Source organism: Schistocerca nitens, chromosome 7, assembly GCF_023898315.1.
Source record: "Schistocerca nitens isolate TAMUIC-IGC-003100 chromosome 7, iqSchNite1.1, whole genome shotgun sequence".
In the NCBI taxonomy this organism is placed as follows: Eukaryota; Metazoa; Arthropoda; class Insecta; order Orthoptera; family Acrididae; genus Schistocerca; species Schistocerca nitens.
In genome coordinates this window covers 529,261,205-529,282,083 of record NC_064620.1, presented here as the reverse complement: position 1 = coordinate 529,282,083, position 20,879 = coordinate 529,261,205, and the positions used below count along the sequence as shown (strand labels likewise).

At 37.9% G+C, this 20,879-nt stretch overlaps 1 protein-coding gene across 1 annotated transcript in view; it reads left to right on the top strand.

Annotated features, from left to right (window-relative positions):
* The window catches only part of LOC126195737 (uncharacterized), a 238,177-nt gene that overhangs the window by 145,903 nt on the left and 71,395 nt on the right, over positions 1-20,879 (top strand). The window contains exon 6 of the mRNA XM_049934364.1: positions 9,895-10,024. Coding sequence (XP_049790321.1) covers positions 9,895-10,024 — 130 coding nt within the window. The remainder of the gene's footprint in view (positions 1-9,894; positions 10,025-20,879) is intronic.

Sequence of the window (20,879 nt, the reverse complement as noted above, 5' to 3'; positions counted from 1 at the left end):
AGCTCTTCTGTTGGGAGAGTTAATTTGGAGTTGGAACAGCTGCTTGGGTCGGGTGCGGGGGCTCATTTGGTGTGGTTCCTATTGATTCTCTCAGTAGGTGGGACTATACCAGGCACGGCCTACATCTCAACAGGAAAGGGAAGGGTAAACTGACTGGGGTAATAGCAGGAAGTTTAAGGGGGGGGGGCACTGCCATGAATGGTAAAATACCAGTGGTTACAGGTGTTGGAGCAGCACCTTTTTTAGGATAGGTAAGACAGAAAGATGTCAAGTTCTACGAGAGGTCAGGATTGAAACAAATCTTCAGTTTAGGAAAGAAATTAAACAGCACAATTCTAGCACATTGGATCACCAATCACAGCTGTCAATTATAAATTTTCACCAATCACCGGAAATTTTATCTCCACCAAGTTGTATCTCAGTCCTAGGTAATTGCATTGATCAATTAAAGTCACCCAACCCAGTTGACATAATCTGCCTCTCTGAACACCATGTGACCACTGGTATAGGAACTAGACCTAAGCACAATGAGAAACTCAGACAGGAGAGTACTGCAAATGTTAGAATAAGGAAAGGTTCTCATAAAAGTATAATTAAAAATAATGTAAGTATATTTCACCAAAATATTGGGAGTTTAAAGAATAAAATAGATGAGCTTCTGGTTTGTTTAGAAGATTTAGAAGCTGAGGATGAAACAGATATACTATGCCTGTCTGAGCATCACATTGTTACTGATATGGATAAGGTAAATGTAAGTGGATATAAGCTCTCTGCACATGTAATTAGAGAAAATATGGAGAAAGGAGGAGTTGCCATATATGTCAAAAGTTATCATTGTGCAAAAAGTATAGAAACAAAAATGTTTTGTGTAGAGAAACATATTGAAGTATGTACCTGTGAGCTTAAATTAAATAAAGGCACATTTATAATTGTAACTGTATATAGGTCCCCATCGGGAAATTTTCATCTATTTCTGAAAAATTTGGACTCCTTGTTGTGCTATCTGTCAGACAGGGGGAAGCAAATTATTATTTGTGGGGACTTCAATGTAGATTCTCTGAAAGAGGGTAATAGGAAAAATGACCTTGAAGTATTACTCAGTTCTTTCAATTTCACACCCGTTATTGATTTTCCTACTCTGGTGGTAAAGGATAGCAGCTCACTGATAGATAACTTCTTTATAGACCAAGATAAGTTTAACCAGATAAATGCTCAGCCTGTTGAGAATGGCCTTTCTGATCATGGTGCACAGCTAGTTACAATATATGACATAGCTCCATTCAGCAGTACTAAACAGTCCTCCAAAGTAGTACGTTCAGTCAACGATTTAACAATTGCAGATTTCAGGGAAAGCCTACAGCATTTAGACTGGGATGAGGTGTACCATGAACCTGATGCCAATTTAAAATATAATTTATTTCATGACACTTTTGTAAATGCATTTGAAAACTGCTTCCCCAAGAAAATAGTTAAATATACTCATAAGAAACCATGTAACAAACCATAGCTTACTAAGGGTATAAAAATATCTTGTAACCGGAAAAGGGAAATGTATCTGACAGCAAGAAAGAGTAGTGACCCAGAAAGTATCAAACATTATAAAAACTACTGTGCTATATTAAGAAAAGTTATTAAAAAATCCAAAAGTATGTGTATCATATCTGAAATCAGCAACTCTGATAATAAAATTAAAACAATTTGGAATATTATTAAAAGAGAAACAGGTCAACCAAGAGCACAGGAAGGCAGTATTACCATCAAATTAAATGAAAACTTTACGAACAAAAAGTCAGAAGTTGAAAATATTTTTAATAATCATTTTCTAAATGTTGTGGATATAGTAGGATCCAGGTGTTCATTAGAAGATGCTAGGCTGTTAATGGAAGAAGTCATACCTATGCAATTTGATACAATTGAAATCTCACCCACTTCTCCCTCTGAAATTAGGAAAATAATATGTTGTTGTTGTTGTGGTCTTCATGTGCAAGCTTCTTCATCTCCCAGTATTTACTGCAACTTACATCCTTCCGAATCTGCTTAGTGTATTCATCTCTTGGTCTCCCTCTACGATTTTTACCCTCCACGCTGCCCTCCAATACTAAATTGGTGATCCCTTGATGCCTCAGAACATGTCCTACCAACCGATCCCTTCTTCTGGTCAAGTTGTGCCGCAAACTTCTCTTCTCCCCAATCCTATTCAATACTTCCTCATTCGTTATGTGATCTACCCATCTAATCTTCAGCATTCTTCTGTAGCACCACATTTCGAAAGCTTCTATTCTCTTCTTGTCTAAACTATTTACCGTCCATGTTTCACTTCCATACATGGCTACACTCCATACAAATACTTTGAGAAATGTCTTCCTGACACTTAAATCTATACTCAATGTTAACAAATTTCTCTTCTTCAGAAACGCTTTCCTTGCCATTGCCAGTCTACATTTTATATCCTCTCTACTTCGACCATCATCAGTTATTTTGCTCCCCAAATAGCAAAACTCCTTTACTACTTTAAGTGTCTCATTTCCTAATCTAATTCCCTCAGCATCACCCGACTTAATTCGACTACATTCCATTATCCTCGTTTTGCTTTTGTTGATGTTCATCTTATATCCTCCTTTCAAGACACTGTCCATTCCATTCAACTGCTCTTCCAAGTCCTTTGCTGTCTCTGACAGAATTACAATGTCATTGGCGAACCTCAAAGTTTTTATTTCTTCTCCATGGATTTTAATACCTACTCCGAATTTTTCTTTTGTTTCCTTCACAGCTTGCTCAATATACAGATTGAATAACATCTCACTCCCTTCCCAACAGCTGCTTCCCTTTCATGTCCCTCGACTCTTATAACTGCCATCTGGTTTCTGTACAAATTGTAAATAGCCTTTCGCTCCCTATATTTTACACCTGCCACCTTTAGAATTTGAAAGAGAGTATTCCAGTCAACATTGTCAAAAGCTTTCTCTAAGTCTACAAATACTAGAAACATAGGTTTGCCTTTCCTTAATCTTTCTTCTAAGATAAGTCGTAACGTCAGTATTGCCTCACGTGTTCCAGTATTTCTACAGAATCCAAACTGATCTTCCCCGAGGTCGGCTTCTACTAGTTTTTCCATTCGTCTGTAAGGAATTCGTGTTAGTATTTTGCAGCTGTGACTTATTAAACTGATTGTTCGGTAATTTTCACATCTGTCAACACCTGCTGTCTTTGGGATTGGAATTATTATATTCTTCTTGGAGTCTAAGGGTATTTCGCCTGTTTCATACATCTTGCTCACCAGATGGTAGAGTTTTGTCAGGACTGACTCTCCCAAGGCCGTCAGTAATTCCAATGGAATGTTGTCTACTCCGGGGGCCTTGTTTCGACTCAGGTCTTTCAGTGCTCTGTCAAACTCTTCACGCAGTATCGTATCTCCCACTTCATCTTCATCTACATCCTCTTCCATTTCCATAATATTGTCCTCAAGTACATCGCCCTTGTATAGACCCTCTATATACTCCTTCCACCTTCCTGCTTTCCCTTTTTTGCTTAGAACTGGGTTTCCGTCTGAGCTCTTGATGTTCATACAAGTGGTTCTCTTATCTCCAAAGGTCTCTTTAATTTTCCTGTAGGCAGTATCTATCTTACCCCTCATGAGATAAGCCTCTACATCCTTACATTTGTCCTCTAGCCATCCCTGCTTAGCCATTTTGCACTTCCTGTCGATCCCATTTTTGAGACGTTTGTATTCCTTTTTGCCTGCTTCATTTACTGCATTTTTATATTTTCTCCTTTCATCAATTAAATTCAATATTTCTTCTGTTACCCAAGGATTTCTACTAGCCCTCGTCTTTTTACCTACTTGATCCTATGCTGCCTTCACTACCTCATCCCTCAAAGCTACCCATTCTTCTTCAACTGTATTTCTTTCCCCCATTCCTGTCAATTGTTCCCTTATGCTCTCCCTGAAACTCTGTACAACCTCTGGTTCTTTCAGTTTATCCAGGTCCCATCTCCTTAAATTCCCACCTTTTTGCAGTTTATTCAGTTTTAATCTACAGGTCATAACCAATAGATTGTGGTCAGAGTCCACATCTGCCGCCGGAAATGTCTTACAATTTAAAACCTGGTTCTTAAATCTCTGGCTTACCATTATATAATCTATCTGATACCTTTTAGTATCTCCAGGGTTCTTCCATGTATACAACCTTCTTTCATGATTCTTAAACCAAGTGTTAGCTATGATTAAGTTGTGCTCTGTGCAAAATTCTACCAGGCAGCTTCCTCTTTCATTTCTTAGCCCCAATCCATATTCACCTACTACGTTTCATTCTCTCCCTTTTCCTACACTCGAATTCCAGTCACCCATGACTATTAAATTTTCATCTCCCTTCACTATCTGAATAATTTCTTTTATTTCATCATACATATCTTCAATTTCTTCGTCATCTGCAGAGCTAGTTGGCATATTAACTTGTACTACTGTAGTAGGTGTGGGCTTTGTATCTATCTTGGCCACAATAATGCGTTCACTATGCTGTTTGTAGTATCTTACCCGTATTCCTATTTTCCTATTCATTATTAAACCTACTCCTGCATTACCCCTATTTGATTTTGTGTTTATAACCCTGTATTCACCTGACCAGAAGTCTTGTTCCTACTGCCACCGAACTTCGTTAATTCCCACTATATCTAACTTTAACCTATCCATTTCCCTTTTTAAATTTTCTAACCTACCTGCCCGATTAAGGGATATGACATTCCACGCTCCGATCCGTAGAATGCCAGTTTTCTTTCTCCTGATAACGACATCCTCTTGAGTAATCCTCGCCCGGAGATCCGAATGGGGGCCTATTTTACCTCCGGAATATTTTACCCAAGAGGATGCCATCATTATTTAATCATACAGTAAAGCTGCATGCCCTCGGGAAAAATTACGGCCGTAGTTTCCCCTTGCTTTCAGCCGTTCGCAGTACCAGCACAGCAAGGCCGTTTTGGTCATTGTTAAAAGGCCAAATCAGTCAATCATCCAGACTGTTGCCCTTGCAACTACTGAAAAGGCTGCTGCCCCTCTTCAGGAACCACACATTTGTCTGGCCTCTCAACAGATACCCCACCGTTGTGGTTGTACCTACGGTACGGCTATCTGTATCGCTGAGGCACGCAAGCCTCCCCACCAACGGCAAGGTCCATGGTTCAAGGGTGGGGGATAATAAACTTGCTTAAAAGCAAAAACTCACATGGAATTGATGGCATTTCCAGCAAAATACTAAAAGCTTGTTCTCAACAGATAAGTAAGATTCTCAGCCACCTGTGTAATAGCTCTCTGGAACAGGGCATTTTCCCTGATAGACTGAAATATGCTATTGTTATACCTTTGCATAAAAAAGGGGATAGATCTGATGTCAACAATTACCGTCCAATCTCCCTTCTAACAGCTTTATCCAAAATTTTTGAGAAAGTAATGTATTCAAGAGTAGCTTCACATATCTGTAAAAATGAAGTACTAACAAAATGTCAGTTTGGTTTCCAGAAAGGTTTTTCAACAGAAAATGCCATATATGCTTTCACCAATCAAATTTTGAATGATCTGAATAACCGAACACCACCCATTGGGATTTTTAGTGATCTCTCAAAGGCTTTTGATTGTGTAAATCATGAAATTCTGCTAGACAAGCTCAAGTATTGTGGCATGAGTGGGACAGTGCACAAATGGTTTAATTCGTACCTAACTGGAAGAGTGCAGAAAGTTGAAATAAGCAGTTCTCATAATATGCAAAGATCAGCACATTCCTCAAACTGGGGAACTATCGAGAATGGGGCTCCACAAGGGTCAGTCTTGGGTCCTTTGTTGTTCTTAATATGTATTAATGACTTGCCATTCTATATTCATGAAGAGGCAAAGTTAGTTCTCTTTGCTGATGATACAAGTATAGTAATCACACCTGACAAACAAGAATTAACTGATGAAATTATCAATAATGTCTTTCAGAAAATTACTAAGTGGTTCCTTGTAAACGGACTCTCACTGAATTTTGATAAGACAGTACATTCAGTTCCGTACAGTAAATGGTATGACGCCATTAATAAATATAGACCTTAATCAGAAGCATATAGCTAAGGTAGAATATTCAAAATTTTTAGGTGTGTCCATTGATGAGAGATTAAATTGAAAAAAACACATTGATGATCTGCTGAAACGTTTGAGTTCAGCTACTTATGCAATTAGGGTCATTGCAAATTTTGGTGATAAACATCTTAGTAAATTAGCTTACTATACCTATTTTCACTCATTGCTTGCGTATGGCATCATATTTTGGGGTAATTCATCACTGACAATAAAGTATTTATTGCACAAAAGTGTGTAATCAGAATAATAGCTGGAGTCCACCCAAGATCATCCTGCAGACATTTATTTAAGGATCTAGGGATATTCACAGTAGCTTCTCTCTTATGAAATTTGTTATTAACAACCAAAACCAGTTCAAAAGTAATAGCAGTGTGCATAACTACAATACTAGGAGAAAGGATGATCTTCACTATTCAAGATTAAATCTAACTTTGGCACAGAAAGGGGTGAATTATACTGCCACTAAAGTCTTTGGTCACTTACCAAATAGTATCAAAAGTCTGACAGATAACCAACAAGTATTTAAGAAGAAATTAAAAGAATTTCTGAATGACAACTCCTTCTACTCCATAGAGGAATTTTTAGATATAAATTAAGAAAAAAAAACAAAAAAGAAAAAAATACATAAAAAAATTTTTAAAAATTTTTAAAAAATTAAAAGTTATATTAACTTAATTATGTTGTTAAATAAACTTAATTATGTCATGTATTGGAAAATGTGACGTGTTCCACATCATTACGAAATATCGTATTCATGATCCATGGAACTAGTATTAATCTAATCTAATGTAATCTAAATCTAATCTAACCTTAAAGATGGTCCACCTCTCCGTTCATTTATCCATGGTAAGAGCTCAGATGCAAGTGTGAATGCATAGCATTCTCTCAGTAAACAGATGGTACCATGCACTATTGACAGTTATTAAAATACCTGCTAGTTACAGATAAGCGATTATTGCAGTATCTGATACTTCTCATTCTGGTTCTTTCTATCAGCTACGATATTTTTGCCACCTTTATTACAGACATATAATAGCCAAAAAATGTTGAAGATGTCAGGTCATGAGATTCAAACGGAAATAACAAGGAAATTTTATTTTGAACATGATTTGGAAGATGAAGCTGAAGTGGAATCATGACAAATTGTTTGTAAAAACTATAGTGGAATTGATGATTTCCCAGTTTTCATTGAAGATGATTGTGATTTGAAATAAAGATGATTTCAACATATATAATACACCAGTATCCTCTTTTCATGTGTAGAATGAATTTTGTTTGTTTTGTCATATTGGTAAATTTTCACAAATCAGATAAAATTGCTGATGAGATTTTTGAAGAAAAAAAGAGTTGTTCTGAAAACTAATTTAAAAGCACAAAAAGTACATTTGTGTAATAAATGACAAGTACTTGGAGCACTAAACATCACTGGATTTCAAATTTACCTAGTATTTGAAACATCTTTATTCTCAGATGATGAATAAATGTCATCTGTATAAATGAAAAATATTTCAAATAAATATTTTCATTTGTTATTCATGCTCAATGAATCACAATTTTAACGTGGATTTGCCATTCATCATTGGAATAAATGTGGCCCGACTCAGGTGGTAAGCACATGCACATGCTGCAAATTGACAGCCTATGTGCAAATGAGTTTGAGTAAGAGACATCCATGCGGCTGTGGACAACTGGGTGTTATTTTCATGACTGTGGCCAAGCGCTATCTTGGTTGTGTAATTAGGTGAGGCAGCATGGGACATCTTCAGTAGCTTCCAAGGATGTCCATGAAGTGTATTCATGCTCTCCCTCACACACTACAGGGGCATGCAAATGCTGCAGATGAGCCACACACTTGCAGGACTCAATTTCATTACAATGAAAAAAGGCATTGAACTTACTTATAGTGTCAAATAGTTGCAGATATCTTTTTCAATGTAGTAATGTGGCTGCAACCAGAGACAGCTTTATTGTCATCTGTCACAGAAAAATTGGGTGCTCTAGGTCCTAAAGCAAAACAGATGATCTCAATCAGAGAAAAAATCTAATTGTCTGTCAAAATTATGCTGTTTGAGATTTTGATAAGCACCAAAGTTTAATTTTAATGGCAGAGGACAACAAATTGAATATGACAATAGATGAAATAAAATATAATGTACCGCATCTGATATTACCTTAGTTGTAGCACCCAAGGAATTCATTAAAGAAATTCATTGAAATATTTTGACAGACACAAATATGTGATTCAACTGTAGAGATTTCTTTGGTCGAGAGGAAACTTATTTTATAAGATAATTTCTTTTATTTTGCCTACATTTTTTTCTATAGTGTGTATAACAAAGTGTTTTATGAGGTCTGTTCAAAAAATTCTGGAATTTTGTCCACAAAATTTTTCTGCGCTTACCTTTTACTCACTGTGCATGGTCTCCTTCAAAATACTATCCTCCACAATTGATACATCATGCCCAACTCCATTTCCACTGGATTGTGTGAACTGCTGTCTACTGATTTTCTTTTTATCTTGTCTATCTTTGCAAATCTTTGTCCTTTCAATGGCGTTTTCAACTTTGGAAATAAAAAAAGTCCACAGGGGCAGGTCTGGAGGGTACAGAGGATGAGGGAGCATAGTGATTTCCTTTTTGTGCAATAATCATGCACCAAACAGGGATGAATGTGTGGCTGCATTATCATGATGCAAGAGCTATGAATTGTCTCACCACATTTCAGGCAATTTCCTTCTAACATTTTCTTGCAGGTATCACAACACATCTTGATAGTACCGTTGATTAACAGTTTGTTCCTGTGAAACAAATTCATGATGAACTAGTCCTTCAAGGTCAAAGAAAACTTACAGCATGGCTTTGACATTTGACCTGGTCTGACAAGTTGTTTGTGGTCTTGGAGAATCTTATCCAGCCCATTGTGAAGATTGAACCTTGATCTCAACACCATAACTGTAGACCCACATTTCATCATCAGTTATGATTCTCTTAAGGAACATCTCATTCTCATTTATGTGATCCAAAAGCTCTTCAAAGATTGTGAGGTGAATGTCTTTCTGGTCTTGACTTATGAGCTGTGAGATGAACTTGGTGGCAACATGATGCATTTCAAGATGCTGTGTCAAAATTTCATGACATGATCCAACTGAAATGATACATTCTTCTACAGTCTACTGGACAGTCAGTCTTCAGTTGGCACACACAATTTCATTGATGGTCCTGATATGAATGACGTCAATAGACATTGAAGGGCATCCTGAATGAGGGCCATCTTTAACTTCCATCCATTTTTAAACCACGTGAACCGTTTGTAACAGTGAGTACAGCTTAATCACTCATCACTGTAGGCTTCCTACATCATTTTGTGTGTCTCTGTAAAGTTTTTCTTGAGTTTTATGCACAATTTAATGCAGACACATTGCTCCTGTAACTCTGCCATCTTAAAATTCACAAACTGTGCAACACAATGTTCTACCCAATACAGTACTGAACAATAACTAACAGACATACAACAATGAAACATCTGGCAGTTACACATTAAAGACAGGTATGTGCAAAGATGCCAACGGCATTTTGCTCCAACACACCAGTGTCACAAAATTACAAATTCTCTGGAATTTTTTGAACAAATCCCTTATATAATCATGTTTTCTTTCTCAGTGAGTTGTACCAATGTAAAGCTCTCAGGTTATCACAGACTCATTCATCTGATAACCTGATAGCTGTATATTAGTTAAACTGTTTTCTTTTCCACTATAGCTCATCAGTTCACTTATTTTCTTTCAGGAAATACACTCTCATTTCTCTCAACATCACACCGTTTCTGCATAACAGTGTATTAAAGTTCTTTGTGGATGATACAAACTGTTCGTGGTCACCAAACAATGATGACTTTTGGTGGAGCGTAGAGATAAAAGTAAGTTGAATGACTGCATCCTTATGCTTATTCTGGTATAACAGCCTTAAAAATAATCTCAAAGACAATGTAACAATTCAGTAATAGATAGCAAGTAACTGTCCAATTTTTTATTACACTATTATTGTACAGCTCAGTACAGAAAGAATAACCAGGCTGATTGATCCCAAAACAAAAATGGAACTAAAAAATGAAAAAACACCTCACAAGAAGTTTATCACCATAGACAAGAAAGACACCTCCAGTTCCAGAAATTATCAGGTTTATGTTTAACTGTTTAGGCAAAAAGTTACAATTTTTTCCTTGCACTAGCCCACCACTCTGTGCCCTTGTACTGATAATGGAATCATACCTACAGAAGATTGGTATGCCTTGATGACTCTGTGTGTTGGCAGTTGGCAAGTAGATACTTCTATGCAAGTTTTGTTCAAGAGAAATTAATGTAGAATATCATAAATCTGCTGTCACAGGTGAATACTGGACAGTGAATTTGTTTTTGTTCAGAGAAAAGAAGGCATTAAACTAACTTCAGTGTATGGCTACTCCAAGAATCAGCAGTGGGCCCACTCCTGTTCTTACCCTACATAAATGATCTTCCAACGAGTTCAAAGGATAGTCCAAAGCCTGTCATGTTTGCAGGTGGCATAAGCATACTACCAGTGTGAAAACTGAACCTTGGCAAACACAGTTCAGATAATAGCTGAAAAGCACTACAAATGGCTCACAACAAACATTTTAAGTCTTAATCTCACAAAGGCTCAGATTCTGCAACTTCTGACAAGTTAAAATGGCCTGTTACAATCAGAAACAGGCATTAATGGCAGATACTAAATAAAACAAGCTGTGTAAGACCCCTAAAGGGTCCAGTTGGAAAACAGGTTAAAGAGGAGTCAACACTTAGACAAACAAGTTATGAAGTTCAGTTCAGCATGTTCTGCCCTTAGATATGACTCATCATGTTGACCAAAAGAGGAATGTTAGAAGCAAGCTGTAAGAATATTATGTAAAGTAGGTAACCATACATTTTCAGAGGCCTTTTTGGAGGTATTGAAATTCAGACATTCACTTCCCAATACATTTACTCCTTAATGATTTTTCTTGTTGAGAACAAATATCAGCTTCAGATGAACTTTGATCTACATACTCATGATAAAAGATGTAAAAATAATATCATGTTGACTTTATCTCCTTGTCTAGGATGCAGAGTGACCAGTTATTCAAGTTCCCTGTTAGCATAAATCGAGAAATTGGGTATCCAAATCAGTCCAAAACAAATTAAAAACCTACCTCATTAGCTGCTGTTTGTACAAACTATCTGAATATCTAAACCAGATGATTGAAAAGTTCTCTTAGGTACATGATGAATTGCAATGTTGGTTGGAAAGCTCCATGACAAGTATTAAGGTACTGTAAATAGGACACAGTATTATTTCAGATGCAGGTACAAATATTTTCTGTGAGTAAATATTAAACTAATAATATAACTGCTCAGTATAAGTGAAGAGGTAGGAGCTGTTTTTCAAAGTAGTAGCTTTCTTTCTAATTTTCTTGATCAAATTTAGAAGTTTGAAGAGCGTTAAGCATTATAGTGATAGTTTATTGTTACTAGAATAAACACTCTTAAGTTTCTATGATTTGTGTGTATTTTGTTAATATATACCTTGACTCATTCTAAATCTCTAAAGGCACTCCTTCTTGTTGGTATGCATGTGACAGCATGTACTATGAGTATCTTTCAAAATGGTGTGCATAATAGCTCTTGAGCCAGGGACCTTTTGCATACCCACCAGATGGACTGTCTTACTGTAACTATGTGCTGGCATACACTTTCACCAGCACACTGGTCAGCACTAGGACATATAGTATAGAGGCACTGAACAATGTCAAGAAAAGACCAAGACACATCACCAGGCTATGCACCAATAACGCCCCTGGGCAGCATCAATGAAGGCCGCTTCGCTGACCGAGCTGTCACACTCTCTCAATCTCAGTACCTCTGTACATCACATTGGGATTCAGTTCACACTACACCTCAATATGTTGCACTGCACTCTAGTCTTCCTCAGTGATAGTCGTCACCTCGCACCTTAGCCAGCTGTGAGGAAACGTTAATCATAGTATATAGTTGTGATATGGACACAAACTAGATTCAAAAATTAGTACATGTTATTTGATTGCTGTTAACCACAGAACTTCAGATTGGACATCATTGAAGTTAAGTACTCTACTGGTTTCTCTAATAAAGTGTATTTTAACTATGTGTGCATTACATGTTGTGGTGAGAGGAAACCGGCCACCCACCTATCATACCACCCTTTCCTCATCCAGCCAGGATACACAAAATGTTATAAGAAGGCACAGCCATGACAAACTATCCTACAGCCATTTTTTTTCTCATAGTAGCAAGTGTCCCATCTCATAGTAGCACTTGCAACCTACATCCTCAATCAGAAGGCATTGCAACATGTATTTCATTTGCAGATACAGTAAAGTTCGGTACAGAGAAGTGTGCCTTCAAGATGACAGTTTTATATATTACAAATGCTGTTGACAAAAGACAAATTAATAAAAGCAGTAAAAACATACTACTGACAATCAAATATGCATTAACATTACTGGAGGAATCAAAGGACTTAATTGTATTTGCTGCTTCAATGAAATGTAACTCATTATTTTAAGAGATTACATTTTCATGGATGTCTTTAATTAAATTATTGTCTTCAGAAAAACTTGTAGAGGAATGCTTTCCAAATGTTAGTATGTATGAATCATTGTAATAAACAGATAACATTCTCATTAATGGCAAATGTCCAGTTGCATGAAATTTAGTTGACAACGCAATAGGTATATCAAATAGTTCACTTGATAAATCACAATGTGTGGCATTTAAGATTAATCCACTATTGTTCAATTTTAGTGTAAAGGGTAGCTCAGGTGTATCATAGTTTTTACATGTGAATGTGACATGAAGGGTGGAGTTAAACGAGAAAATTATACATTCAGAACATCATTTAAGAAATGGATCATAAAGATGCGTTAAAATTCTAGGGCAATCATTTCTAGGGGGAAGATTCATAAACAATTCTTTCTTGCAACTGTACACTCTACTGTCTAAGAATACTGCTGATTCAGGGCAAATTAACTTATGACTACATTTACACATATGCAAATCATTTTCATTCAGGGACACAAAATATCTTCGATCCTTGCTGATCAAGAGATAATCATTCAGTACATACTTTACATGAATACCTGCCTGTCTTCATTTCAAAGGGTAAGTATAAATTCTAGTACCTCCCGCCACGGAAGTCGAACACACGCCAGAAGAAATGGACGTGGCCAGCCCATAGAGGGCTCCGCGTCCACAGCGGCTCTTCAGCGCAGCGGCTCTCGCGCAGCGAGGGCACCACCGCTACACCACATGCAGACCGCGGCCAATAGCCACTCCCTCCGGTTTCGTATATAGGGACCCGCTCTGCCCTAGTCCAGTCAGTCTGGTACTCGCTCTGGATTGTGTCTCTATCTCGGTGGTACTGTGTTCTGGTCGTTGCTCGTTGTTGACATTTGCCTGGCTCTGGTTCTGAGTGGATTTACTGTTGGTGTTGGGTGTTGTGGTTTCCAGAAGCCTCCGTTGTTTATCTCTTCCTTGTTGTGTCGGTCATAGTCGGTCATTGTCGGTAGTTGTCGGTTGTCGTTGGTCTGTCGTCCGACTTGTCCTTGTGTTTACCCGGTGGTGCATGCTCCACCCCCGGCGGCTTCCCCGCCTGGCGGCTCCAATCTGCAGCCCAAGGTGTTCCCGCGGTTGGTTTTGGTTACTACATAAATCTTATACATTTCAAAATTATGCTTTGATCTAGCAATGAGAATGGAAACAATAACAGTTAATTCATCTTCAATCATTAAGGCGTGTGTGGTGGTTAACTTATAGTAAGCTTATAAATTGTAAGCATTAACAGGGTAAATCATAGTATATGTTGCATCTAGCTTTTGTTCAATTGATAGTAGGATCTGTAAAAAGTGTTCTGGATGTAGTAGTATGCTGCTAAACAATCATTTGAACTACTTTCTAAAGCTGTTCTCAAGTTAAGGGCATCAATTCTCGCATTTGATAAACTATCAGTAATCCTTAACAAAAGAGTGTTTAAATCTAAATGTGCAATCGTAGCATTTAATCCTTGGAATAGTTCTTGGATGTTTGCATTCGTTTCATTATGAAGTACATGGAAATGTGAGATAAATTGCTTTACAATCTGTTCAATGAAAACTGTGTGGTTGGTAATGGTTCTTTGCATATTCTTTAATATGATAATTTCATTAGAGAAGTTAGTTGAATCTGTACTGGTCTGTTGTTCAAGAGCTTATATTTTGTCTTTAACTTCCAGTAGATCTTGACTACTTAAAGTACCAAATACAGTACGAAGGATACTCCCTCCAAAATCAAACTAGGATCGTTTATGCCTAATTAAAGTTTTGTGTGGCAAAAGCTTTAAAAAACAGTAAATCTCTTGTTCATAATTAGCAAATGTAGACTCTACCTGCATTTTGGCTGTGATCCAGTTGTTATACCAAGATGTACCCATTTCCAAAATTGTATCATTACCCTAAACAGAATGAATTAGGTCAATATGCTTCTTTACAGAATTGAACTGTTGCTGTATTTCACTCAGATTGTACTTGAAGACAAGTTTTGTATTACTTGTTCAAACAAAACAGCTGTACTCTGTGGTACTATTACTACCACGTTAGTAGAATACGCTACCATAGCAAGCATTAGAATAAAAATGAACACGGTTAATTAGTTCTAAATACTAGTGTTAACAATGAACATAAAATAAAAGAGTTTCTTGTGGTAACCTGTGGAATAAAAGGTTTAGTTTCTCTTGTGCACTCGTGCAATAGCTTCAATACTAAATTTTCACAACACATTCACATAAGCACATGGCTGAAATAAACACACGCATTGCACTCTCAGACACTACATACGTTTACGCAGATTGCAGGGGTGTCTGGAACAGGATCGCTTGGAATGTGGCAATGCCTCGACCTCAAAGTCTGGACTGCAACCTCGTGATTCTCTTGGGTTTGAGAACAGCAGGTCTGCCTCTTGGTCAGTCCTTATCGTCTTGCGATACTACAGGAAATCTAGCCAGAAATGGCTTTACACGATTGACATGAATGACTATCGAACAAAAGGGCAGTTGGAGCTTAAGAGCGACTGGCAACAACACGTCCAACATTGGATATGGTCCTTTCCAAAACTTCTTAAGCTTTATGACTTGAGTCTTCTTTAACACCACATTGCTCAGATACACAAGATCTACTCAATACTGTGACACTGCTGCTTGGCAGTCATGTTGTCTTGCTTGCTGAAGAAAGGATTGATGATTCCACTGTTTCACTCCCCTCCATGCTTCCTTTAGCTTGCGTGCTAGATCCCTTATGTGTTCATTGCTGATTCCAGTAGTCGGTCGTGCAAAGTGCAAGGGTGAATGCATTCTTCTTCCATAAGCAATCTCATATGTACTTAGACCAGTTGAGCTGTGCATTCTGACATTGTAACAACTTACCAAGTACGGTAAACAGACATCCAAATTGTGGTGTTTGCTGCTCACATAATGGCTAACAATTTTAATAAGTGTACTGTGGACTTGCTCGACTCTTCCATTTCCTTCAGGGTGTGCTGGTGTAGTCCTTAACTGAGTTATTTGCATGAACTTACAAGTCTGTTTAAGCAATTCACTTATAAAATTCGTTCCCAGATCACTAATTATACTTAACCGTGATCCAAACTTAAGAATCCCTTCTTTTACAAAAACTTTAGCTATAGTCTCAGTGCTCTGATCAGGTATTGGTATCATGAGAAGGTATCTAGAGAAATGATCTAACATTATCAATATGTATTTGCTTCCATCTTTAGTCTTAGGCAATGGTGCTATGACATCTAGTCCTACTCATTCAAACGGTTCACTTGTTTCTGGCAGTTCTTGCAATGGCACTCTACTTTTCCCTACATTATTCCATCTGTTACAGGGATCACATTGTGAAACAAACTCTAATATGTCAGCTTTGCGGCTCGGCCACCAAAACATTTGAGCTATTTTAATGTTTGTTGCTTTTTTACCACAATGTCCTGATAATAAAGAATTGTGTTGCTCTCTCATGATTTTCTCTTTCATGCTTTATGGAATAACTAGGCGGTTTCCTTTACTAGTGATTTTGTACAATAATCCATCTATTTTGACAAAATGTTGATCATTTTTCCATAATTTTCATTGTGGATCTTCTTCCTGAACTGCCTTTAACTCTTCTTCTCGACTCATTGTAACACAAACATTGACTTTTTGACTCATTGCATCAGTATTCTCATGTTGTTTACCAGTTTGGTAAATAACCTTAAATTGGTACTCACTAAGTCTTAATGCCCATCTTGTTAATCTGGAACTTGGATCCTTTAAGCTCAATAACCATTTAAATGTGGCATGTTCTGTAATAACTGTAAATTCTCTTCCTGTTAAGAAACATCTGTCATGTGTTATACCAAAAACCAAAGCACAAAGCTCCTTCTCAGTAGTAGTATAATTACATTCTGCTTTGCTTAATTGTCTGGAAGCAAATGAGATTGGATGTTCATGATCATCAACTTCTTGAGACTAGATTGCACCTATGGCAAAATTGAATGCATCTGTTGAAAGAATAAAAGGTTTACTGAAATCCGGATAGGCTAACACTGGGGCTGTGGTTAGAGCAGTTTTAAGTTCTTCCATTGCCTTTTTGCATTCTGTTGACCACTTAAATACAGCTCCTTTCTTCAGTAGCTTTGTCAATGGATGTGCTATATTCGCATAACCAGCTATAAATCGTCTGTAGAAATTTGACAATCCCAAGAGTGATTGTAGTTCTCTCAAATTCTGTGGTTCAGAAAAATTCCTAACATCTTCAATTAATTTTGTATCAAGTGGAACACCTTCACTGGTTATAACATGACCAAGATAGTCAACTTTACTTTGTGCAAAATGACATTTATCAATTGATAAAGACAGGTTTGCGCTTTTTATACACTCAGAAACAGCTTGTAGTCTCTCAGTATGCTGCTTCATGTTTTCACCAAAAATTATCACGTCATAAAGGTAAACAAGTGCTTGTGTTGGGGTGATCCCTCGTAAAACTGAATCCGTCGGGTGTTGCAATGTAGCTGGAGCATTACGAAGTCCAAATGGCATACGAAGATACTTGTATACTCCTGTAGCTATTAGAAATGAAGTTTTTGCTTGATCATCTGAATGCACTGTTAACTGGTGATAACCACTTGTTAAATCACATACTGAAAAAATTCGACATCTGCCCAAGTAATCCATGGTTTCCTCTAAATTTGGTAAGGGGTAAATGTCGGGTGTGTTCACAGCATTCAAAGATTGGTAATCAACACAAAGACAGAACTGTGGTTCTCCAGAAATTGATTTCTTCTTTACAATTACAACAGGCGAACACCACGGTGGGTCTGAAGGATCTCTTGGTTTTATAATTCCAGCTTCTAATTGTTCTTTAATCATGTCTTCTACCAACTCTCTGACTAAATGGTATTCGGTAAGGTTTCCGTGTGACTGGGGCTGCATTCCCTGTATGAATATGGTGCTGAACTAAATGAGTGACAGGTAAATTTGCACGTTCTCAGAATAAATCTGCATACTCCAACAAAACAGGCACTAAAATCTTCTGCTCATCAACTGTCAAATGTCCTATCTTCTTCCAAATCTCGTGCTTCAGTTCATCTTTGCCTGAAGATGATGGAGACACATTCCATCGAAACGTTGCTATGTGATGATGCTACTCGGCTGACAACCCGTGAAGACTTCATATATGAAATTCGCCAAGAAAACCTGCACTTACATTATTAACTTCGTCTCCTCATTGCAATTTTGCGTTACTGTTACAAAAATCTGTGTTTATAACTGCAGCATTTGTTACCTCATCTGGAATCTGTATTACGTCACTTTTACTTACGTTCGACACTTCAGCAACTTTTGTTCCTCTTGGCAAAACAACATCCTCATTGCTCATATTCGTTATTGTAAGCAGGACTTTTGCAACATTCTGTCTCACCATTGTAGTGACACCTACACTTCTAGCAACATAGCAATGCATTGTATCCAATAACTCACTTTTCTCGGATCGCTCAATTATAAAAAAGTTCTGTCCTTACATCAGGGTGACTTAACTTCAATGTAGATTGTCTTTCCTGCTCCCTTGGGAATTTGCTGAGGCTGCTCAATTTGAACATCAACTCGGATGGTTTGAACTGATGCATTGTTTGGGCAGTCCATTCCCATGACGTCTGTATTGCTGCTCCTTTGAGTATGATCTGAAGAACGATTTCCTAGGTTGTACTTACTACGGCCTAGTCTGATCTTTCTTTCTGCAACAAATACCTCTGCCTTGTTAGCCGACAAGAAATCAAATCCAAATACACCGTCATAACGCGTTTCATTATTTGAAACTACTTGCATCCTTGCTGTGTATTTATCTTTATTTTTATTTTCACCTTCATCTTGGCCTTGGCCAAGAATTAATTCTACGTCAACTTCATAGTTATGTAGCTTTCCTCCATTTAACCCTTGCACTTTTAATACTGGCGGTTTCAATTTATCCCGTTTATCTATGCAACACCACATTAATGAGACTTTCTTCCTGCTGATGTTCATACTTATTCTAGATGTGTTTTTGTGATGTGATTATGATGTAAAAACAAAAATTGTGTAACTGTGAGAGGAACCATGTGATTTCCTCCCCACTGGGAATGTGCCGGAGAGGAAATATGGAGCCCTCCTGGCTTTTGCCTCACGGGCAAAGGAAATAATTCTGGGATAACCTTGACTAGGAGTGGTTTTGTGCATATTTTATGTAACTAAAACATTAACTATGAGGTCTCTGTCCTGTAGGTTACTTATATAAGAGTTTTCATGCCTATTCTTTTAACTGGCAAACAATTCAAGGGCTCTGATGTTGAAGTTTGGGATTTCACTGATTTCCTTCTTGTCAATGGAACAAACAGCCATTGTGTTCAGCTTCTCTTGACCCATACCATTTCTGGAGAAGGTTTTAATTTATTTTTAAATACTGAAACTGTTCTCTGCTTCCACTGTTGAAACAAGTGTAGTTGGTTTGATCTATGAAGTTTTGTGCACTTGAATGAAGAGTTCTTGAAGGGAATGTTCCACAAGGAAAGTGAACAGATCATAAACAGATGTAATATCTTTAGAATAAATTTCGTTTAGTTTTGTCTATGATCAAAAAATTGTCAGCTCCTTAGACTACTGGTGTGAGTCAGTGATGACAGTCTTCAGATATGCAGCATAACAAGGAGGGGGGGGGGGGACTACTAATGGACTGTCTGTATCTTGAAATAATGAAATAGGCCATAGTGAAAAGTACTACTAACATACACATGGAAAACATGCTTAAATGCAAGCATTTATTCAGCTTGGCTTTCATTGATAGAGTTGTTGGAAATCATCCAGCAGGATATCATGCCACAATCTGTCCAGTAGGTGTGTTTGATGGTCAAAACCTCAAGGTGGTGGGAAGACCCTGCCCAGAATGCTCTAAGTGTTCTCAGTTGTGAGGAGATCTGGTGACCTGCTGGCCAGGGTGGGGTTTGGCAAGCATGAATACAAGCAATAGAAACTATTTCCATGTGTAGACAGTCATTATCTTGCTGAAATGTAAGCCCTGGATGGCTTGCCATAAAGGGCAACAAAACAGGTCATAGAATACTATCTGCATATTTCTGTGCTGTAATGGTACTGTGGATGACAACCAAAGGGGTCCTGCCACGAAAAGAACTGGCCCCCAACCGTAACTCCTGGTTTTCGGGGCGTACGATGGGCAACAGTCAGGTTCGTGTCCCATCACCGTCCGTGACATCTCCAGGCATGTCTTCTCCTGGAATCTCATTTACAGGAGCAGAATTGTCTGCATGATGAGTCCTGCTTCAAACTGAGACCCAATGATCAGAAACGACATGTCTGGAGAAACTCCAGACAGTGGTGGGATACCAAAGTGACTGTCACACTCCATACAGCATGAGAATCAGGAGTCATGGTCTGGGGTGCCATTTCTTTTCATAGCAGGAGCCCTTTGGTTGTCATCTGCAGCACCCTTACACCACAGTAGTATGTCAGTGATATTTTATGCCTCATTTTATTGGTCTTCATCTCAAGCCATCATGGACTTACATTTCAGCAGAGAAATATCCAGCTGCATATGGTGAGAGTTTCTGCTGCATGCCTTTGTGTTTACCAAACCCTACCTTGGCCAACAAGTTGGCCAGATCTCTTCCAAATTGAGGATGTTTGTAACATTACAGTCAGGGCCCTCAAACCTGCTTGGGGTTTTGACAATCTAACATGGCAATTGGACAGAATTTGGTGCGATATCCCTCAGGATGTAGCCCATCACCCTATCAATCAATGCCAAGTTGAATAACAACTTGCGTTAGGGCCAGAGGTGGACCAATGTATTATTGACTTCCTCAATTTTTGAAGTTCTTCCTCTCGAATGAATCATCCAGTTTTTTCTGAAATTGTAATTATTTGTTTGTCTGTGCATGAACATCACATTTACTGTGTGTGGGTGTGTGTGCACATGTGCCTGTACCTGTGCGTGCGTGCGTGTGTGTGTGTGTGTGTGTGTGTGTTTTGTGTGTGTGTGTTTGTGTGTGTGTGTGTGTGTGTGTGTGTGTGTGTGTGTGTGTGTGTGTGTGTTATAAGCACATGTTTTCTACATGTATGTTAGTAATACTTTTCATTATTGCCTTTTTGGTTGTTTTAAGATGCTGACAGTCTACTGGCTGTATTTG